Source organism: Electrona antarctica (genome assembly GCF_951216825.1).
Source record: "Electrona antarctica genome assembly, contig: scaffold_189, whole genome shotgun sequence".
Classification (NCBI taxonomy): domain Eukaryota; kingdom Metazoa; phylum Chordata; class Actinopteri; order Myctophiformes; family Myctophidae; genus Electrona; species Electrona antarctica.
The window spans coordinates 54,937-77,500 of NW_027638691.1; the positions used below are offsets into that span (position 1 = coordinate 54,937).

General features: G+C 42.6%; 1 protein-coding gene across 1 annotated transcript in view; it reads right to left on the reverse strand.

The window, feature by feature from the left end:
* Positions 1-3,565: 3,565 nt before the first annotated feature.
* Positions 3,566-22,564, reverse strand: part of LOC306917838 (matrix metalloproteinase-16-like) — a gene marked incomplete at its 3' end in the record, with an annotated part of 23,963 nt that continues 4,964 nt past the window's right edge. The window contains exons 2-4 of the mRNA XM_079530739.1: positions 8,400-8,539; positions 6,272-6,376; positions 3,566-3,896 (exon numbers count right to left, since the gene is read on the reverse strand). Coding sequence (XP_079386865.1) covers positions 3,566-3,896; positions 6,272-6,376; positions 8,400-8,539 — 576 coding nt within the window. The remainder of the gene's footprint in view (positions 3,897-6,271; positions 6,377-8,399; positions 8,540-22,564) is intronic.

Sequence of the window (22,564 nt, forward strand, 5' to 3'; positions counted from 1 at the left end):
CTAACACCGAAATTGCTGCATTAAAATGCATGTTGCAGAACCAAGAAGAGCAGCTTAATAAATTGACTGAGCTTCTACTTGCACTGCAGGCAGCCCCCAGGCCCCCTGCTACTCAAACATCAGGTGGGGATTACACCGGCTCAGATTTCCTAACCATTCCCCCCAATCTGGTTGCACCTTGTCCGGGGGTTAATGCTCGCTTGGGAGATGTATCGGTAGAGTCAAAATGTTTAAATCCTACTAAATGGCCAGCTCCACCACCAGACCAAATATGCTGGTACTCTAAACTGACTGACTGGGACACGGTGGACTGACACTCATAGTAACTTGCGCCGTGGGTGGAACGGGTGGAAAAGTTTGGTTACATTTTAAAAGACAAGAGGGGAGCTAAATGCAATAATGTAGCACAGTTGTTAACTTATTAGCCTAGCATGTAATAATAACCTAGCTCCTTCTAAAGCTATATGGACCAGATCAATAATCATAACCATTATAAAGACCAAAGGAACTGTGGTTGTAACTTGTTGTGAACATTTAGGCTTGTATGAATTGAATGAATAACATCCCATCCCAGCGCTGTCCTCTCCTCCGTGCCTGTATAACTCCATTCCAAAGTAACGTAACATGCTAATGCTATGCTGCTCCGTAGAAAGGTCTTGCACAACGAAAATAGCAGATCTACAAGCTCACAAGGCGTCCATCAGTGAGGCAGTGTAGACTTACCATCTCCCACCTCAAGAAGACACCAGCACTGGCTGCAGTTCATCTTTAAATACATTCATTTCAATTATCCACAGTATTTAAAACAGCTTATGATACCATACACTTCTACACATCAACTTAGACATTGCTCACAGATTTACTTTAACATACCCACATCAGTTGGCAAAAAATCATTCATGTTCAAAGTTCCTTGTGACTGGAACAATCTACCTGTCCATATACGTTGAATAACATCTTTTTATTTGTTTAAAACTATGCTGTCCTCTCATCTTGAGACTACCTGTTCATGTTTTCACTAATCATCACTGTAATAGATCCATGATGCAATGATCCATGTGTTATGTCTACGTTATGTCCATGTTATGTGAAATGTTGTTTTGTTTTTGTTTTTTGTATTTCCTGTTTGTTTATTTATGAATTGTACTGTTTTGTCTTGTCTTGTTTTGTCTGGTTGAATTGTCTGTAAAAAGTGTCTTTATGTATGAAGTGTACTTTGTGAATCGCGGACCCCCTTGAAAACGAGATGGTTCATCTCAAGGGATTGTTCCTAATAAAGAAAATTTCAGACAGACTTGTAACTTTGACAACAGCTGTTGTGAATTTTGGCCAATCAGAACGGCAGCTTCAAAGCCAGCCTGCATGCATTTCGCTGGCTGTGCTCGGCTGTGTTAACCCTTCACTCCATGTTCGTTTCAGAACACGGTGTTTTAAACTTTTAATGCTTGATTGTATGGGGAAAAATAATGATATTTTTTGATAATGCATCAGAGGAGTAGGAGTCTATTAGAGTGGCCTGGTTAGCTATGGATTTAACATTTATATCCACTGTGTGTGTGTGTGTGTGTGTGTGTGTGTGTGTGTGTGTGTGTGTGTGTGTGTGTGTGTGTGTGTGTGTGTGTGTGTGTGTGTGTGTGTGTGCTTGCAAAGTGGAACATCACCAGGGCTAAACTTCACGTTATTCTACGTGATAACGCGATACGTGATAACGTGATAACGCAACCAACATGAGTACATTTACACTTTAAAAAGTGTAAAGTACATGTACTTTACACTTTTTTTTTTAAAAAGCACTGGTATCGGTATTCGGTATCGGTATCGGCTAACACAGAAATTGTTGGATCGGAATCGGAAACGAAAAAGGTGTACCGGGACATCCCTAGTTTTATATAATGTATATGTTCATACAGAGTATTTATGTGACTGCCACTGCTGTTTGGTTTTGTTGTTTTACATTGATTTGAGTTTGTTTCTGTTCAACTTCATTATTTGGTGGCCCTAATTGTACTAGGTCTTATTTTCCCCAAGAATGATTAATATCTAAACTGTTGCTATGAACATACTGTAATCATCTTCTCTCTTCTGCTGCAGGAGAGGTGCAGTGACTTGAATGAATGAATGAATAGTTTTATTTCGGTCTTAAAACAACATGTACATGATTATTACAGCAGCAAAGGCATTTTACAGGACATGTTTGGACCGAAAAAGGTATAGGCTGAAGCCGTAGCTTATATAGTGCCTATCCTTTTTGACTTGCTTATCTTGCATTAATGCAAAATACTAACAAAGACGAACAACAAAAAATAGAAATAGAAAGTAAGGGAAAAAATAAAAATAAACATCCATGCATTTGGTAGAATCATATGGATGGATATGGTGCAATATAAGAGGTTTATGATGATGTTTTATATACTTGGGTGGCTAGGCTCACAGCGGTGCTCCCTTCACCCCACTTACACTTTGGTATTGTGCACCCCATCCTCCTTGCATGTTTCCCTTTTACTCTGTGTAGGTCTTCTGTAGCTTGAATGTTTGATACAATAGAGTGTTGCTTTTATTTCTGACTAATTGCTTAATAAACTATTGTAATCTTGGGGGAAATCCTTGTTGCTGTCCCATTTTTATTATCACGTTCGTATTTCAAATCTGTTAAGTAGGTTGATGCGCTGAGTGAAATAAGCACATTATATATCAAACCCCGGGCCATGGCCCGGCCACATTCCCATGCCCCGGAGTTTGATATATAATATGCTTATTTCACTCAGCACATAAAACACAATAGGGGGGGGGGGGCTCCACACAGGGGAGCAGGGTTACTAGGAGCCGCGACTAAAGTGACAAACAAGGTCTGAGTATCAAGGGAAAATAATCAAATATACTGCACTCTTTTATACAATATTCACCTACCAGGGGCATTGCACAGCCTGCAACCTGTCAGTGTCACAACCCGGACCGAAGGAGTAATAGAACCCCTGCTAGTTGGCTTTTATAGTGAGTCAACAATTTAGGAAGCAGGAAGTGGGAGGAGCTCTGGCCTGCATCTCAACAGTAGCCCAGGAGGGACATTCCCGACTGGCTACACTAATAACTCCTTACTGCCCAACACTGGAGTTGCGTGCATCGTTACATGCCTACTCATCACACGATCACTTCCGGCTCTAAACTTCTAAAGTGTGGCTGTAAAGAGGAGCATTTTCATGCAACTGCTCTCAGTGGAGCCATCTGGTGGCGGCATGTAATCGGTTAATATAAACCAGGAAGAATACTGAAGAGTAGTCATCTTATTGTTGATCTGATTTTCATTCTTAGTTTGCAAAGTAATGATGTGTTTTTTATTTGTTTGCATCCATACAAAAGGAATGCAATGAATGAGATGTAAGTTTCAGTTGCGCACCATGCACTGTTCTGTAGCATTACAGCTGAACTAAAACATCTTTAAAACAACTATTGATACTCATTGATATCATGTTAAATCTCACTTCATTTCAGTTGAAGTGTCCTGTTCATTGTAACAAATGAACAAAAGCCCCTTCAACTAATTCCGGTTGTCTCCATGGTGCAAAGCTCACTTCGTGTCCAGGTGGCACCATCTCTTACCTTGCTTATGCTGGTTGGTGACGCTCCATGGCCAGTCTGAGTTGAAGTGCACATAAATTTTCCTCAAAGGCTTGGGGGCCTCTGCATATGCCAGGTCCGATGATATAAATTCATGGCCTTTGTGAGGACCCGCGTGGAAGGAGATCGTGATGTCGGCCTCATCGCTGAGCCCGTTATAGATCTTATCGTAGGGGATTTCCTCAAAGGTGAGCCGACTGACATCCTTCCAGACTTTGAAGGCTCTACGGATGGCCATGGATGTGTCCTGCCATGCGATTTTAGGTGCAAAGGTCTCAATACTAGAGGAAAAGGAAGAGGCAAAGAGAGACAAACTAAGCAAAGCTGTCCAAGTGTCCAAGTTACATTCCCTAACTAACCCCACAGTAATCCCACAGGAAGACAAAACAAGGTTTGGGTTTGGCCGTTTTGGCCGGTTTATTGTTTATTGTTTATAAGGATCCCCATTAGCTTTTGCCTTGACAAAAGCTAGTCTTCCTGGGGTCCATAAAGCTAGTCTTCCTGGGGTCCATAAAGCTAGTCTTCCTGGGGTCCATAAAGCTAGTCTTCCTGGGGTCCATAAAGCTAGTCTTCCTGGGGTCCATAAAGCTAGTCTTCCTGGGGGTCCGACACAGACAAACAGTTTACATTTAACAAAGGCAATAGTTACAATTGTTTACAAACACTAACTCAAAATAAAACATAGTAAAAATAAACTATAAAATAAGAAATAAAAAACATAGAAGAAATTAAAAACATAGCAAAAATCACTTTCAACAAATTATACATTTGAATTATTATTTTTTCCCAGGGTTACTACAGAATGGCTTACATACGGTGTTCTTTTAACTTGATTTTAAAGATGAATGTTGTATTTGTATTGGTCATACACTTTGGTAGTGCATTCCTAGCCCTAGAACGGCTCTTGTTGTTCCATACAGTATTTCACATACAGAGCCATAGAACGGTCGCGCTTACTTTCATGTTGGACGTAAACTTGGCGGCCTAAATGTGATAAATGCTCCGTTTGTACTCACCCATTAAATAATTCCAAAAACGTGGAGTGAAATATGGTCCTCTAGTTTTATATCCATGTGAAGGTTCTGGCACAAAACGTGTATTTAGTCAATTATCTCCACTTTTTCAAGAGATGCACACGGACGTCTTTCTCTCCGGGCGAGGCGGGCCGAAATGATCGATGAACTGATTTTACGGTCACACAATTGGCAGGTGGTGTGATTAATTACCCAGCACCTATCGCAAGGCACCTGCCAATTGTGTGACCCAAACTTTTGTGTTTCCCTTGTCAATTGGTGATGACGTCTGCGGTAAACAGGACGTATTCATAAAATCAGTTCATCGATCATTTCGGCCCCCTCGCCCGGAGAGAAAGACGTCCGTGTGCATCTCTTGAAAAAGTGGAGATAATTGACTAAATACACGTTTTGTGCCAGAACTTTCACATGGATATAAAACTAGAGGACCATATTTCACTCCACGTCTTTGGAATTATTTAATGGGTGAGTACAAACTATTTATCACATTTAGGCCGCACTTAATTAAATTCAACCAGGAACAGTAGGAAGGGATCTATGCCTATGATACATGAAAATTTACGAAGTTAATTAAATGATCACAGGCATTCTAGGTCTAGTGCATTCCAACCCATTACAGCTCTATAGAAAATAGAAGCTTTGAGAATATTTGTTCTTGGTTTAAGTGCCACCAAAACACCCGAACTGGCTTGACTAGTCATATGGTTATGTTCGTCTCTTACATGTACTACCTGTTCAAAGAAATACTGTGGTTTTTTGTCCATTAATACATTTCTGAAAAACGTGAGAATACGTGAATGTAATCTATTCTCAACAGTAAGCCATGATAGATTTCTGTGCATTTCTGCAATATGTGTCCTATTGTTACACTGGAGAGCTAATCTGGCAGCTTTGTTTTGAGCTATTTGTAATTTTTGTATGTCTGTTTTTGTAGCCGATGACCAAATGACTGGGCAATACTCAAGATGTGATAACACTAGAGCTTGAATTACTGCTTTCCGAGTGTTTAGTGTTATGTAGCTAGAACATTTCCTGGTTATGGCAATACTTCTTCCCATTTTAGTTACTATATTGTCAATTTGTTTAGTCCAATTAAGCTTAGGATCTAATACCACTCCAAGTAGTTTAGCCTCTGTTACCTGTTCTACTGGCTTCTAAGTGACAGGCTCAGTTGAGGATCACCCTCTAGCTTATGTCTAGATCCAAACACCATGCACTTGGTTTTAGTAATGTTCAATACTAATTTATTCTCATCAACCCAATCCGCTACTGCTTTTATTTCATAATTTAGCATATCATTTAATTCACCTACTGTAGATGCTGTACTGTACATTGTCGAGTCATCCGCGTACATTACTACATTAGATTTATTCAATACCAAAGGTAAGTCATTAGTAAATATCGAAAATAGGAGAGCCCCTAAGGAACTTCCCTGAGGAACCCCGCACTGCAGCTCAGGTTTGGCCTGACATTCATCAAGTCTCGGTCAATATTAGGAAAGTCTAATGTGTCCAGTTTTGTGGTATAAGGTGTCATGATGATGTATAGATTATTGTCACATCAATACAAATACCTGAAGACCAATCAAAATGCAGAACTTTAACTGACTGTTCTGTTTGTACCTGTAAGTGAGGTTATACTTGTCCCACTTGGTTCCAGCCGCTGTGTAGCTGCTCCACCCCACGTTGGTCTTGTCAGGAATGCCACAGCGGGGTGTCTTCATGGCTCTGACGGGGGGGACAGGGGGGACGGGGACAAGGAGACATTAGAGCTGAAAATACTAGAATATACTGTTCAGTAGCCTAAAATGTAGCACTCCATGTCAGACTTCTTTAATCAGACACGTGAGTGGTGCTGTGCTTGTGCTTGTGCTTGTGCTGTGCTGTGCTGTGCTGTGCTGTACTAGCCCTCCTCCCTGACCTGTGTGTGTCTGTGTGTTAGGCTGTTCAACAGTGACACTTGGTGGTGAACAAACACTATTTTCGTGCTTGGACAGACAGACACTCCAGGGCTCTATTTTGGCCCCTACTATTCCTGCTATATATGCTCCCACCACCATCATTCATAGGGCTGGACTACACAACATCATCAACTAGTGACGGGAGCAGTCCCTATTGAGTGAAAGATTAACTATTTATAAAATAAACAAAATATTTAAGGTGTTTTTTCCCCTTAACTTTATTTGTCTTGTTAGCCAGGGTAGTGCAGTGCACTGTGCAGTCAGGATGTTTTGTGATGCCCCAAACTTAGATTTGTCAAAACTTGTGGGAGCTTTTTAAATTAATTATATCAAAATATGTATATATATGAGTTAGAAAATAAATAAATAAAAGAAGAAGAAAATAATAATACAAATGAAAATGCTTGCTTGGTGGGTTCCCCCCTCCCTTCATGGTGCCCCCCTCCCCTCATGGTTCCCCCCTCCCCTCATGGTTCCCCCCTCCCCTCATGGCGCCCCCCTCCCCTCATGGTGCCCCCCTCCCCTCATGGTGCCCCCCTCCCCTCATGGTGCCCCCCTCCCCTCATGGCGCCCCCCTCCCCTCATGGCTCCCCCCTCCCCTCATGGTGCCCTCCTCCCCTCATGGTTCCCCCCTCCCCTCATGGTTCCCCCCTCCCCTCATGGCGCCCCCCTCCCCTCATGGTGCCCCCCTCCCCTCATGGCACCCCCCTCCCCTCATGGTTCCCCCCTCCCCTCATGGTGCCCCCCTCCCCTCATGGCGCCCCCCTCCCCTCATGGCACCCCCCTCCCCTCATGGTGCCCCCCTCCCCTCATGGTGCCCCCCTCCCCTCATGGTGCCCCCTAGTCAACTGCCTACTCTGCCTGATGGCTGGGCCGGCACTGCCAGCTGCAATATACTGCATGAGTCTCAGAGGAAGAGGCTCTGTGTGGCTTATTGCTCTATAATAATATACTGTATGAGTCTCAGAGCAAGAGGCTCTGTGTGGCTTAATGCTCTATAATAATATACTGTATGAGTCTCAGAGCAAGAGGCTCTGTGTGGCTTATTGCTCTATAATAATATACTGTATGAGTCTCAGAGGAAGAGGCTCTGTGTGGCTTATTGCTCTATAATAATATACTGTATGAGTCTCAGAGGAAGAGGCTCTGTGTGGCTTAATGCTCTATAATAATATACTGTATGAGTCTCAGAGGAAGAGGCTCTGTGTGGCTTATTGCTCTATAATAATATACTGTATGAGTCTCAGAGCAAGAGGCTCTGTGTGGCTTATTGCTCTATAATAATATACTGCATGAGTCTCAGAGCAAGAGGCTCTGTGTGGCTTATTGCTCTATAATAATATACTGCATGAGTCTCAGAGGAAGAGGCTCTGTGTGGCTTATTGCTCTATAATAATATACTGTATGAGTCTCAGAGGAAGAGGCTCTGTGTGGCTTATTGCTCTATAATAATATACTGTATGAGTCTCAGAGGAAGAGGCTCTGTGTGGCTTATTGCTCTATAATAATATACTGTATGAGTCTCAGAGGAAGAGGCTCTGTGTGGCTTAATGCTCTATAATAATATACTGTATGAGTCTCAGAGCAAGAGGCTCTGTGTGGCTTATTGCTCTATAATAATATACTGTATGAGTCTCAGAGCAAGAGGCTCTGTGTGGCTTATTGCTCTATAATAATATACTGCATGAGTCTCAGAGGAAGAGGCTCTGTGTGGTTTATTGCTCTAGCGAAGGTTTCAATGAATGGTTGACAAAACCAAAGAGCTACATGAGTAGATGTAGGAGACATACGTGATGGTTTGCTGGTCCAACAGTCCAGTGACCTCCAGGGTGTAGACCCTCTGCATCTCCCTGATGGCTTCAGACAGATCCTGGTTAGATGAATCCGTACTGTCCAGGGGAGCCAGGTAGCCATATTGTCTCAGCCATGACTGGTGGAGACACAAAGACAAACAAGACTCCATTAAAAGGTTTGTTCCACAATAAGAAATAACCAAACACTTACCAAACAAATACCAACTTTTATATACAGGGACTTATTAGTAAAGATTGTGCTGTCTGTGAATCTGTCTGTGGGTGAGCAGGTAATCTGTCTGTGGGTGAGCAGGTAATCTGTCTGTGGGTGAGCAGGTAATCTCAGTGACCGCTGGACTGATCGGGGCCAGGGCACGCACACACGCACGCACACGTTTAGACTAAAGTGGTGTCCAGACGAGGACGTATTCTGCGTTACCCGCACAACTATTTAGCCGATCTGCCCTTTTAGCCACACAGAGATGGCGATTTTGGGGACTTAACCAGCTAATATTGAAACCACCTCCCAGAGTGGCAAACTTTGGAGACACGACTTTGTCGTCTCCGTGTGTACAGCGAATGCCACCTATTTGCTGAAACGGTGACGCAATAGTCCCCTTGTCCTCCAAACTAACCTCACGTCACCAGACTTTCCACCTCCAGTATCACAGCTATTTTTTTATATTTTCACATACGGTCTATAAATCTCTTCTCCGAAAATATTGGTGATTACTAATAATTGGTGATTACTAAGGCCAAACGGAATCTGCAGGTTTTTTTATGTTTTTCTGCAGTGACTCCGGAGGAAAATCTGCGGGATTCTGCGGAGTGTTTTCTTTTTCTTTTAAGGTTTTAGACAGTTATATAAAGTACCACAACAAAGTAATTAAGATCTATTAGTCAAATCTTCGACTTCATCCATTTTTATTCAATAATAATTCACTCCTTCATGAACATTCTTTAGTACAATTCAAATAACAAATTTGAAATTAAATTACAATGGGTCCAACATGAACATACAAGCCAGCCAGCCAGCCAGTGGCTTTCTGCCAGTCAGCCAGCCAGTCCGTTAGCCAGTCAGTCAGTCAGTCAGCCTGCCTGCCTGCCAGCCAGATAGCCAGGGGCCAGCTTGGGGGCTTCCTCAAGAGGAATATCTCATGCCTCAACCAGAGCCTTTATAAAATCCAACACAAACTTCTTCCTCTCAGCAGTACATGGGTCTTGGAGAGGCAGGCAGCCAGGGTTTCAGTCCTATAGATCGTACTGCAAAACAAAGACGTGTAACTTAAAACCCTAGCATCCCTATTCTGAGGGTAACATTAGTCGAAAATAGCAGATCTACAAGTTCCCAAACGATGCCTCATGCTGCGACTAAGTGGGTGTCTAAAAATACTGAACATGAATCCAACACAACACTGCACTGTTTGACATGATGCTGTCAAACAAATCTATGAAGGCACTACGGAGTGCACCAAAACAGAGTGGGCACTAGGGAACGGTGGGCAGTCTGGGCACCAGGGATAGGTGGGCATCAAAATAGAGTGGGCACCAGGGAAAGTTGGGCATCAAAACAGAGTGGGCAGCAGGGATAGGTGGGCACAAAAACAGAGTGGGCAGCAGGGATAGGTGGGCACCAAAACAGAGTGGGCACCAGGGAGAGGTGGGCAGACTGGGAACCAGGGAGAGGTGGGCATCAAAATAGAGTGGGCACCAGGGAAAGTTGGGCATCAAAACAGAGTGGGCACTAGGGAAAGGTATAGGCACCAAAACAGTGGGCACTAGGGAAAGGTGGGCAGACTGGGCACCAGGGAAAGGTATAGGCACCAAAACAGTGGGCACTAGGGAAAGGTGGGCAGACTGGGCACCAGGGAAAGGTATAGGCACCAAAACAGTGGGCACTATTGAAAGGTGGGCAGACTGGGCACCAGGGAAAGCTAAGCACCAAAACAGAGTGGGCAAGCTATCTATGAAATCTATTAAAAAGTTGAATCTGCAACCCAATGTTATATGGGGTCCCTGGCTCCTGCTTCATCTCTCCCAGCTAAAGGTTTTCTCTCAATTCAATTTATCATTTATACAAATATTTCATATTCTCACACACACACACACACACGCACTCACTCACTCACTCTCTCGCACGCACGCTCTCTCCAAACACACACACACACACACACACACACAACGTTCGCTCTCTCTCTCGCACGCACATTGCATGCAGTTTCTCCAAACACACACACTTTCTCTCTCTCTCGCCTCTCGGAGCGATCGAAACGCATTTTTTTTTTATTTAGTTCAGCATGTTAACCAAACCAGCTAAGCTACAATAGTAGCCTAAATGTAAATGCTACTTACCCAAATCACTCGTACTCCTGTTGCTTCAGACGCTCGACATTTAGGTAATCCATGATTGTTGGCAAACAAGAAACAACACCCCCCGCGGCCCCCATCCGAATAAAAGTTATTAAAGGACGACGAAGACGAAGTCACTCAGCAGTCAGCTCCTCTACAATAAATCCGACAGCTTTTGAAGTTCTGATAAAGTTATATTAAATATTCTCGTCCAGAGCCTCCAACATATTAGTCAGGAGTAGAGAATGAGGGGAGGAGGGGCGGGATGCATCCACTGGTTAATATTATGCTGGCCTGGGTAAAGTAAACTACAACATGAACGGGTTAAATTTCCACGGAAATTCTGCAGCGTTTTCATCGGAACACCGCGGCCGCGTATTCCGTTCGGGCCTGATTACCAATCTGGAAAGCCAAGAAAAAAACGGATGGTCTTCTACATTATTGTTACTAATGGTGTAGTGTAGAATAGATTAGTATACAGGCTGTATAGATAGGCAGCACACCGCTGTCTGTCCGTCCCTCTCTCCTGCCCTGCGCAGTGCACAGCACGCATGGACCTGTCAAAGTGTTTCGTCTTCTTGGGTTGAAATAAAACATTCTGAAGGTGCTATCCATGCTTCAATTTGCTCTTCTTTGCAAGCAAGCAGACCAAATGTCACGGCAAAGCCTTTGTAACTTCATCAAAACGGCTTTGCATTGAGAGACCCCAGGTAGGATAAACACATGGTTTACTGTCCATATTCCTCTATAAACGGCCTGTTTTCAGAACGAAAACACATCACATGGATGCATACTAGCTGCAGATGTATAGGCAAAATGTTTAGCACTGTGCAGGCAGCAGGTGGAATCAATGTATTAACGAGCAATTATCTGACATTCAGCGGTGTTGCACCCGGTGAATATATTCAATCTCCAAAGTCAAACTCGTAAATTCACAATGCATCAAGCTGCCTTGCATCAATGCATCAAGCTGCCTTGCATCAATGCAGCATGCTGCCTTGCATCAATGCATCATGCTGCCTTGCATCATGCTGCCTTGCATCAATGCATCATGCTGCCTTGCATCATGCTGCCTTGCATCAATGCATCATGCTGCCTTGCATCATGCTGCCTTGCATCAATGCATCATGCTGCCTTGCATCAATGCATCATGCTGCCTTGCATCAATGCATCAAGCTGCCTTGCATCATGCTGCCTTGCATCAATGCATCATGCTGCCTTGCATCAATGCATCATGCTGCCTTGCATCAATGCATCATGCTGCCTTGCATCAATGCATCATGCTGCCTTGCATCAATGCATCATGCTGCCTTGCATCATGCTGCCTTGCATCAATGCATCATGCTGCCTTGCATCAATGCATCATGCTGCCTTGCATCATGCTGCCTTGCATCAATGCATCATGCTGCCTTGCATCATGCTGCCTTGCATCAATGCATCATGCTGCCTTGCATCAATGCATCATGCTGCCTTGCATCATGCTGCCTTGCACCAATGCATCATGCTGCCTTGCATCAATGCATCATGCTGCCATGCATCAATGCATCATGCTGCCTTGCATCATGCTGCCTTGCACCAATGCATCATGCTGCCATGCATCAATGCATCATGCTGCCTTGCATCAATGCATCATGCTGCCTTGCATCATGCTGCCTTGCACCAATGCATCATGCTGCCTTGCATCATGCTGCCTTGCATCAATGCATCATGCTGCCTTGCATCAATGCATCATGCTGCCTTGCATCAATGCATCATGCTGCCTTGCATCAATGCATCATGCTGCCTTGCATCAATGCATCATGCTGCCTTGCATCAATGCATCATGCTGCCTTGCATCATGCCTCCTTGCATCAATGCATCATGCTGCCTTGCATCAATGCATCATGCTGCCTTGCATGTGAGCTTTATATCCGCAAACTATAGAGCGTCGCAGTCCCACCCCCTACCAGGGCCCAGGAAATGATTCTCCGTTAATTTTCCTCATAGACATTTCAGAAAGTATTTATTTAAAGACGTGGACAAAGCCAACTCTTGTCGTGACAAATCATGACAACAAACACAATTTTTCGGGCCAAACAAATAATTAGAAAGTAGAAAAAAACGGAAGGTTACAACACTTTTTGTGTTGTTTTTCTTCTATGTAATTGATTCATTTCCTGGGCCTGGCGTCGTCATGAAAGGGGGCGGGACTGCGAGGCTCTATATACATCTCATGCTTATGTAAAGTATACTTTGTAGCCTACTTCTGGCAGAAGAGGGTAGCTATGACAATATTAGTAAAATAAAGAGAGGACATTCCACCGCTGCAATTGCTTGGTAAAGCCACCAGGTGGCACCCAAACACCACTCTAATCTATTACAGTAACCTGTTGAATGTTGCAGCCACTTCACAGTTGATAGACAGCTCATTGTCTCCGCCAGGCCGACGGCTGGCTGCACTCCGTGTGTGCGTGTGTGTGTGTGTGTGTGTGTGTGTGTGTGTGTGTGTGTGTGTGTGTGTGTGTGTGTGTCTGCGTGCGTGCGTGCGTGCGTGCGTGCGTGCGTGCGTGCGTGCGTGCGTGCGTGCGTGCGTGCGTGCGTCAAACATCACTACTGACTTACTGCCAAGCTACACTAGGCTTTTCTCACGCGTTTCTTGCGCGTTTTCTCCCGCGCGTGCGTTTAATTTAGGTCCAGTCCCATTTTAAAAAAACGCACGCGCGGGCCACGCGTTTAGGGTAAACGCGCGAGAAAAGCCTGGTGTAGCTTGGCCGTAAACTGACTGTCTGTAGGCAAATACCATGTCAGCCCACTAGGCGTTGCCGATAGGCTTTCTGACATGCTCAGTTTAGAGTTTAGACCAATCTATTTCCCAGCACTAGTGATGTTAAGCTGTATGAAATAATTGCCATTAATATAGTGGTTGCAACTGTATTCATTGATTGCCCGTGGTGGGAGTTCTGCTCTGGTTTTGGTGAAATATTAAGTAGTCCCGGTCATTTTGTGGGTAAGTAAATTAATCCACAAAACTAACGTAATTTGTATTGTTGACCTTTTTCTAAAATATTTGTGCAACTTTCGTTCATTTTTGACCCCTCTATCACACAGAACTATGTGTTTTGTGTCCATATCACTACGCCCAAAAAATAGTGTGTGTGTGTGTGTGTGTGTGTGTGTGTGTGTGTGTGTGTGTGTGTGTGTGTGTGTGTGTGTGTGTGTGTGTGTGTGTGTGTGCGTGTGTGTGTGTGTGTGTGTGTGCGAGAGACAGGGGGAGGGGGAGAGAGAGAAAATCATGATTTTTTCAAAAATCCAGATCTCAGGAAACCAAATACCAATTTAAATTAGGAAACACACAAGTCGATCACACCCTGTATTATGATTACCTGGGACTACAGATTGGAAGCATGCAGAGCATTTTATGCTATTAAAACAGTTTGAGACGAGCCCGATATCACTATGTACTGATTGTCAGGGACGTTAAGACGAGCAATTTTTTTTTATATATATAATATATTATATATATATGAATCCATGTTTTTGAAAATTCCTCTAATCTGGTGTGCAGGTGATGACATGCACATTACATGCACAATATAATTACATTTTCTTTATTTTCTTTATAATGGGAAAAGTGGCACCCAGGACCAAAACTGGTGTCCACCCCCTGGCACTTAAGAGAACATTTTATAAAATTGATATCCCTGTTAGAATTTGGATAACAATATTTGACAGCATTATCCAACCAATCGCTGTCTATATGGCAGTGAGGTTTGGGGTCCACTCAGTCACCAGGACTACACTAGATGGGACAGACAGTGAGGTTTGGGGTCCACTCAGTCACCAGGACTACACTAGATGGGACAGACAGTGAGGTTTGGGGTCCACTCAGTCACCAGGACTACACTAGATGGGACAGACAGTGAGGTTTGGGGTCCACTCAGTCACCAGGACTACACTAGATGGGACAGACAGTGAGGTTTGGGGTCCACTCAGTCACCAGGACTACACTAGATGGGACAGACAGTGAGGTTTGGGGTCCACTCAGTCACCAGGACTACACTAGATGGGACAGACAGTGAGGTTTGGGGTCCACTCAGTCACCAGGACTACACTAGATGGGACAGACAGTGAGGTTTGGGGTCCACTCAGTCACCAGGACTACACTACAGTTAGAAAACATACTGTTAAATCTGTAAGAGCACCTTGGATTGACAATGAAATTAAAAACTGGCTTTAAGAAATACTGCTAAGAAAAAGGCAAGTGAATCTGGCAGTCTGGCTGACTGGCAGATCTACTGTAAATCAAGAAATAATGTTACAAAAATGAATAGGAAGAAAAAGAAATGTTATTATCGAACAAGGATAAATGAAATAAAATCGGACAGTAAGATGCTCTGGGTAGGGGCTCTAATAGGGCTTCCTCCTTCATTGAGGTGGATGGGGCTTTATCACTAAGCCATATGACATAGCTCAATACTTTAACAACTTCCTCCTTCATTGAGGTGGATGGGGCTTTATCACTAAGCCATATGACATAGCTCAATACTTTAACAACTACCTCCTTCATTGAGGTGGATGGGGCTTTATCACTAAGCCATATGACATAGCTCAATACTTTAACAACTTCCTCCTTCATTGAGGTGGATGGGGCTTTATCACTAAGCCATATGACATAGCTCAATACTTTAACAACTTCCTCCTTCATTGAGGTGGATGGGGCTTTATCACTAAGCCATATGACATAGCTCAATACTTTAACAACTACCTCCTTCATTGAGGTGGATGGGGCTTTATCACTAAGCCATATGACATAGCTCAATACTTTAACAACTTCCTCCTTCATTGAGGTGGATGGGGCTGTTATCACTAAGCCATATGACATAGCTCAATACTTTAACAACTTCCTCCTTCATTGAGGTGGATGGGGCTTTTATCACTAAGCCATATGACATAGCTCAATACTTTAACAACTTCCTCCTTCATTGAGGTGGATGGGGCTTTATCACTAAGCCATATGACATAGCTCAATACTTTAACAACTTCCTCCTTCATTGAGGTGGATGGGGCTGTTATCACTAAGCCATATGACATAGCTCAATACTTTAACAACTTCCTCCTTCATTGAGGTGGATGGGGCTTTTATCACTAAGCCATATGACATAGCTCAATACTTTAACAACTACCTCCTTCATTGAGGTGGATGGGGCTTTATCACTAAGCCATATGACATAGCTCAATACTTTAACAACTACCTCCTTCATTGAGGTGGATGGGGCTTTTATCACTAAGCCATATGACATAGCTCAATACTTTAACAACTTCCTCCTTCATTGAGGTGGATGGGGCTTTATCACTAAGCCATATGACATAGCTCAATACTTTAACAACTTCCTCCTTCATTGAGGTGGATGGGGCTTTATCACTAAGCCATGCGACATAGCTCAATACTTTAACAACTTCCTCCTTCATTGAGGTGGATGGGGCTTTTATCACTAAGCCATATGACATAGCTCAATACTTTAACAACTTCCTCCTTCATTGAGGTGGATGGGGCTTTATCACTAAGCCATATGACATAGCTCAATACTTTAACAACTACCTCCTTCATTGAGGTGGATGGGGCTTTATCACTAAGCCATATGACATAGCTCAATACTTTAACAACTACCTCCTTCATTGAGGTGGATGGGGCTGTTATCACTAAGCCATATGACATAGCTCAATACTTTAACAACTACCTCCTTCATTGAGGTGGATGGGGCTTTTATCACTAAGCCATATGACATAGCTCAATACTTTAACAACTTCCTCCTTCATTGAGGTGGATGGGGCTTTATCACTAAGCCATATGACATAGCTCAATACTTTAACAACTTCCTCCTTCATTGAGGTGGATGGGGCTTTATCACTAAGCCATATGACATAGCTCAATACTTTAACAACTTCCTCCTTCATTGAGGTGGATGGGGCTTTATCACTAAGCCATATGACATAGCTCAATACTTTAACAACTTCCTCCTTCATTGAGGTGGATGGGGCTTTTATCACTAAGCCATATGACATAGCTCAATACTTTAACAACTACCTCCTTCATTGAGGTGGATGGGGCTTTATCACTAAGCCATATGACATAGCTCAATACTTTAACAACTACCTCCTTCATTGAGGTGGATGGGGCTTTATCACTAAGCCATGTGACATAGCTCAATACTTTAACAACTTCCTCCTTCATTGAGGTGGATGGGGCTTTTATCACTAAGCCATATGACATAGCTCAATACTTTAACAACTTCCTCCTTCATTGAGGTGGATGGGGCTTTATCACTAAGCCATATGACATAGCTCAATACTTTAACAACTACCTCCTTCATTGAGGTGGATGGGGCTGTTATCACTAAGCCATATGACATAGCTCAATACTTTAACAACTACCTCCTTCATTGAGGTGGATGGGGCTTTATCACTAAGCCATATGACATAGCTCAATACTTTAACAACTACCTCCTTCATTGAGGTGGATGGGGCTGTTATCACTAAGCCATATGACATAGCTCAATACTTTAACAACTACCTCCTTCATTGAGGTGGATGGGGCTTTTATCACTAAGCCATATGACATAGCTCAATACTTTAACAACTTCCTCCTTCATTGAGGTGGATGGGGCTTTATCACTAAGCCATATGACATAGCTCAATACTTTAACAACTTCCTCCTTCATTGAGGTGGATGGGGCTTTATCACTAAGCCATATGACATAGCTCAATACTTTAACAACTTCCTCCTTCATTGAGGTGGATGGGGCTTTATCACTAAGCCATGTGACATAGCTCAATACTTTAACAACTTCCTCCTTCATTGAGGTGGATGGGGCTTTTATCACTAAGCCATATGACATAGCTCAATACTTTAACAACTTCCTCCTTCATTGAGGTGGATGGGGCTTTATCACTAAGCCATATGACATAGCTCAATACTTTAACAACTACCTCCTTCATTGAGGTGGATGGGGCTTTATCACTAAGCCATATGACATAGCTCAATACTTTAACAACTACCTCCTTCATTGAGGTGGATGGGGCTGTTATCACTAAGCCATATGACATAGCTCAATACTTTAACAACTACCTCCTTCATTGAGGTGGATGGGGCTTTTATCACTAAGCCATATGACATAGCTCAATACTTTAACAACTTCCTCCTTCATTGAGGTGGATGGGGCTTTATCACTAAGCCATATGACATAGCTCAATACTTTAACAACTTCCTCCTTCATTGAGGTGGATGGGGCTTTATCACTAAGCCATATGACATAGCTCAATACTTTAACAACTTCCTCCTTCATTGAGGTGGATGGGGCTTTATCACTAAGCCATATGACATAGCTCAATACTTTAACAACTTCCTCCTTCATTGAGGTGGATGGGGCTTTTATCACTAAGCCATATGACATAGCTCAATACTTTAACAACTACCTCCTTCATTGAGGTGGATGGGGCTTTATCACTAAGCCATATGACATAGCTCAATACTTTAACAACTACCTCCTTCATTGAGGTGGATGGGGCTTTATCACTAAGCCATGTGACATAGCTCAATACTTTAACAACTTCCTCCTTCATTGAGGTGGATGGGGCTTTTATCACTAAGCCATATGACATAGCTCAATACTTTAACAACTTCCTCCTTCATTGAGGTGGATGGGGCTTTATCACTAAGCCATATGACATAGCTCAATACTTTAACAACTTCCTCCTTCATTGAGGTGGATGGGGCTTTATCACTAAGCCATATGACATAGCTCAATACTTTAACAACTTCCTCCTTCATTGAGGTGGATGGGGCTTTATCACTAAGCCATATGACATAGCTCAATACTTTAACAACTACCTCCTTCATTGAGGTGGATGGGGCTGTTATCACTAAGCCATATGACATAGCTCAATACTTTAACAACTTCCTCCTTCATTGAGGTGGATGGGGCTTTTATCACTAAGCCATATGACATAGCTCAATACTTTAACAACTTCCTCCTTCATTGAGGTGGATGGGGCTTTTATCACTAAGCCATGTGACATAGCTCAATACTTTAACAACTACCTCCTTCATTGAGGTGGATGGGGCTTTATCACTAAGCCATATGACATAGCTCAATACTTTAACAACTTCCTCCTTCATTGAGGTGGATGGGGCTTTTATCACTAAGCCATATGACATAGCTCAATACTTTAACAACTTCCTCCTTCATTGAGGTGGATGGGGCTTTATCACTAAGCCATGTGACATAGCTCAATACTTTAACAACTTCCTCCTTCATTGAGGTGGATGGGGCTTTTATCACTAAGCCATATGACATAGCTCAATACTTTAACAACTACCTCCTTCATTGAGGTGGATGGGGCTTTATCACTAAGCCATGTGACATAGCTCAATACTTTAACAACTTCCTCCTTCATTGAGGTGGATGGGGCTTTATCACTAAGCCATGTGACATAGCTCAATACTTTAACAACTTCCTCCTTCATTGAGGTGGATGGGGCTTTTATCACTAAGCCATATGACATAGCTCAATACTTTAACAACTTCCTCCTTCATTGAGGTGGATGGGGCTTTTATCACTAAGCCATGTGACATAGCTCAATACTTTAACAACTTCCTCCTTCATTGAGGTGGATGGGGCTTTTATCACTAAGCCATATGACATAGCTCAATACTTTAACAACTACCTCCTTCATTGAGGTGGATGGGGCTTTTATCACTAAGCCATATGACATAGCTCAATACTTTAACAACTTCCTCCTTCATTGAGGTGGATGGGGCTTTTATCACTAAGCCATATGACATCATAGCTCAATACTTTAACAACTTCCTCCTTCATTGAGGTGGATGGGGCTTTTATCACTAAGCCATATGACATAGCTCAATACTTTAACAACTTCCTCCTTCATTGAGGTGGATGGGGCTTTTATCACTAAGCCATGTGACATAGCTCAATACTTTAACAACTTCCTCCTTCATTGAGGTGGATGGGGCTTTATCACTAAGCCATATGACATAGCTCAATACTTTAACAACTACCTCCTTCATTGAGGTGGATGGGGCTTTTATCACTAAGCCATATGACATAGCTCAATACTTTAACAACTACCTCCTTCATTGAGGTGGATGGGGCTTTTATCACTAAGCCATATGACATAGCTCAATACTTTAACAACTACCTCCTTCATTGAGGTGGATGGGGCTTTTATCACTAAGCCATATGACATAGCTCAATACTTTAACAACTTCCTCCTTCATTGAGGTGGATGGGGCTTTTATCACTAAGCCATATGACATAGCTCAATACTTTAACAACTTCCTCCTTCATTGAGGTGGATGGGGCTTTTATCACTAAGCCATATGACATAGCTCAATACTTTAACAACTTCCTCCTTCATTGAGGTGGATGGGGCTTTATCACTAAGCCATATGACATAGCTCAATACTTTAACAACTTCCTCCTTCATTGAGGTGGATGGGGCTTTATCACTAAGCCATATGACATAGCTCAATACTTTAACAACTTCCTCCTTCATTGAGGTGGATGGGGCTTTTATCACTAAGCCATATGACATAGCTCAATACTTTAACAACTACCTCCTTCATTGAGGTGGATGGGGCTTTATCACTAAGCCATGTGACATAGCTCAATACTTTAACAACTTCCTCCTTCATTGAGGTGGATGGGGCTTTTATCACTAAGCCATATGACATAGCTCAATACTTTAACAACTACCTCCTTCATTGAGGTGGATGGGGCTTTTATCACTAAGCCATATGACATAGCTCAATACTTTAACAACTTCCTCCTTCATTGAGGTGGATGGGGCTTTATCACTAAGCCATATGACATAGCTCAATACTTTAACAACTACCTCCTTCATTGAGGTGGATGGGGCTTTTATCACTAAGCCATATGACATAGCTCAATACTTTAACAACTTCCTCCTTCATTGAGGTGGATGGGGCTTTATCACTAAGCCATATGACATAGCTCAATACTTTAACAACTTCCTCCTTCATTGAGGTGGATGGGGCTGTTATCACTAAGCCATATGACATAGCTCAATACTTTAACAACTACCTCCTTCATTGAGGTGGATGGGGCTGTTATCACTAAGCCATGTGACATAGCTCAATACTTTAACAACTACCTCCTTCATTGAGGTGGATGGGGCTTTTATCACTAAGCCATATGACATAGCTCAATACTTTAACAACTTCCTCCTTCATTGAGGTGGATGGGGCTTTTATCACTAAGCCATATGACATAGCTCAATACTTTAACAACTACCTCCTTCATTGAGGTGGATGGGGCTGTTATCACTAAGCCATGTGACATAGCTCAATACTTTAACAACTTCCTCCTTCATTGAGGTGGATGGGGCTTTTATCACTAAGCCATATGACATCATAGCTCAATACTTTAACAACTTCCTCCTTCATTGAGGTGGATGGGGCTATGACATCATAGCTCAATACTTTAACAACTTCTTCACCAGTAAAGTGAAAGGTTAAGAAAGGATATGTCTTGTAATGATGTCATTGTGTTTCCTCTATATTAGACACAATTATGAATAATAAGTCCTGTATGTTTAGTTTTGAACCCATCAGCTCTGAGGTGGTGGAGAAACTGTTACTTTCAATACACAGTGAGAAGTCTGGATAACCTTGATGGCAAGTTACTGAAGCTCGCTGTACACCTGGTAACTAATCCAATTACTCTTTTTAACCAAAGCTTGATGTGGGGGGTGTGTCCACAAATATGGAAGGAAGCTAAAGTTATTCCAATACCAAAAGATTCTAAAACAAACATCACAGGGGTTAACAGCCGCCCTATTAGCATTCTGCCAGTTCTTGCTAAATGAATGGAAAAATATGTCTTTAACCAAATTCAATCATATTTATCTGAGAATGTATTGAATACTGACTTTCAACACGCCTATAGAGATGGGCTTTCTACATGTACAGCACTGACACAGTTAATAGATGACTGTCTAATGAATGTGGATTCCAAGAGACTAGTGGGGTCTGTATTGTTAGATTTAGAGACTAGTGGGGTCTGTATTGTTAGATTTAGAGACTAGTGGGGTCTGTATTGTTAGATTTAGAGACTAGTGGGGTCTGTATTGTTAGATTTAGAGACTAGTGGGGTCTGTATTGTTAGATTTAGAGACTAGTGGGGTCTGTATTGTTAGATTTAGAGACTAGTGGGGTCTGTATTGTTAGATTTAGAGACTAGTGGGGTCTGTATTGTTAGATTTAGAGACTAGTGGGGTCTGTATTGTTAGATTTAGAGACTAGTGGGGTCTGTATTGTTAGATTTAGAGACTAGTGGGGTCTGTATTGTTAGATTTAGAGACTAGTGGGGTCTGTATTGTTAGATTTAGAGACTAGTGGGGTCTGTATTGTTAGATTTAGAGACTAGTGGGGTCTGTATTGTTAGATTTTAGTGCCGCGTTCGACATTATTGATCACAATCTTTTGCTTGACAAACTTTCATGTTATGGTTTTACCTTATCTGCACTAAGGTGGATAAAAAGCTATTTATCCAGCCGATCACAGAGAGTATACTATAATGGGAGTCTCTCAGACACTAAACATATTCACTGTGGAATTCCACAAGGAAGTTGCTTAGGTCCTTTGTTGTTCACTATATTTACAAATGACATGCCACTGGTCTTAGACAGGGCCAATATAGCCATGTATTCTGATGACACTACTTTGTATATGTCTGCCACTAATGTGGAAGATCTGTCTGTAGCTCTCAACAAGGAACTACAGAACATATCAGAGT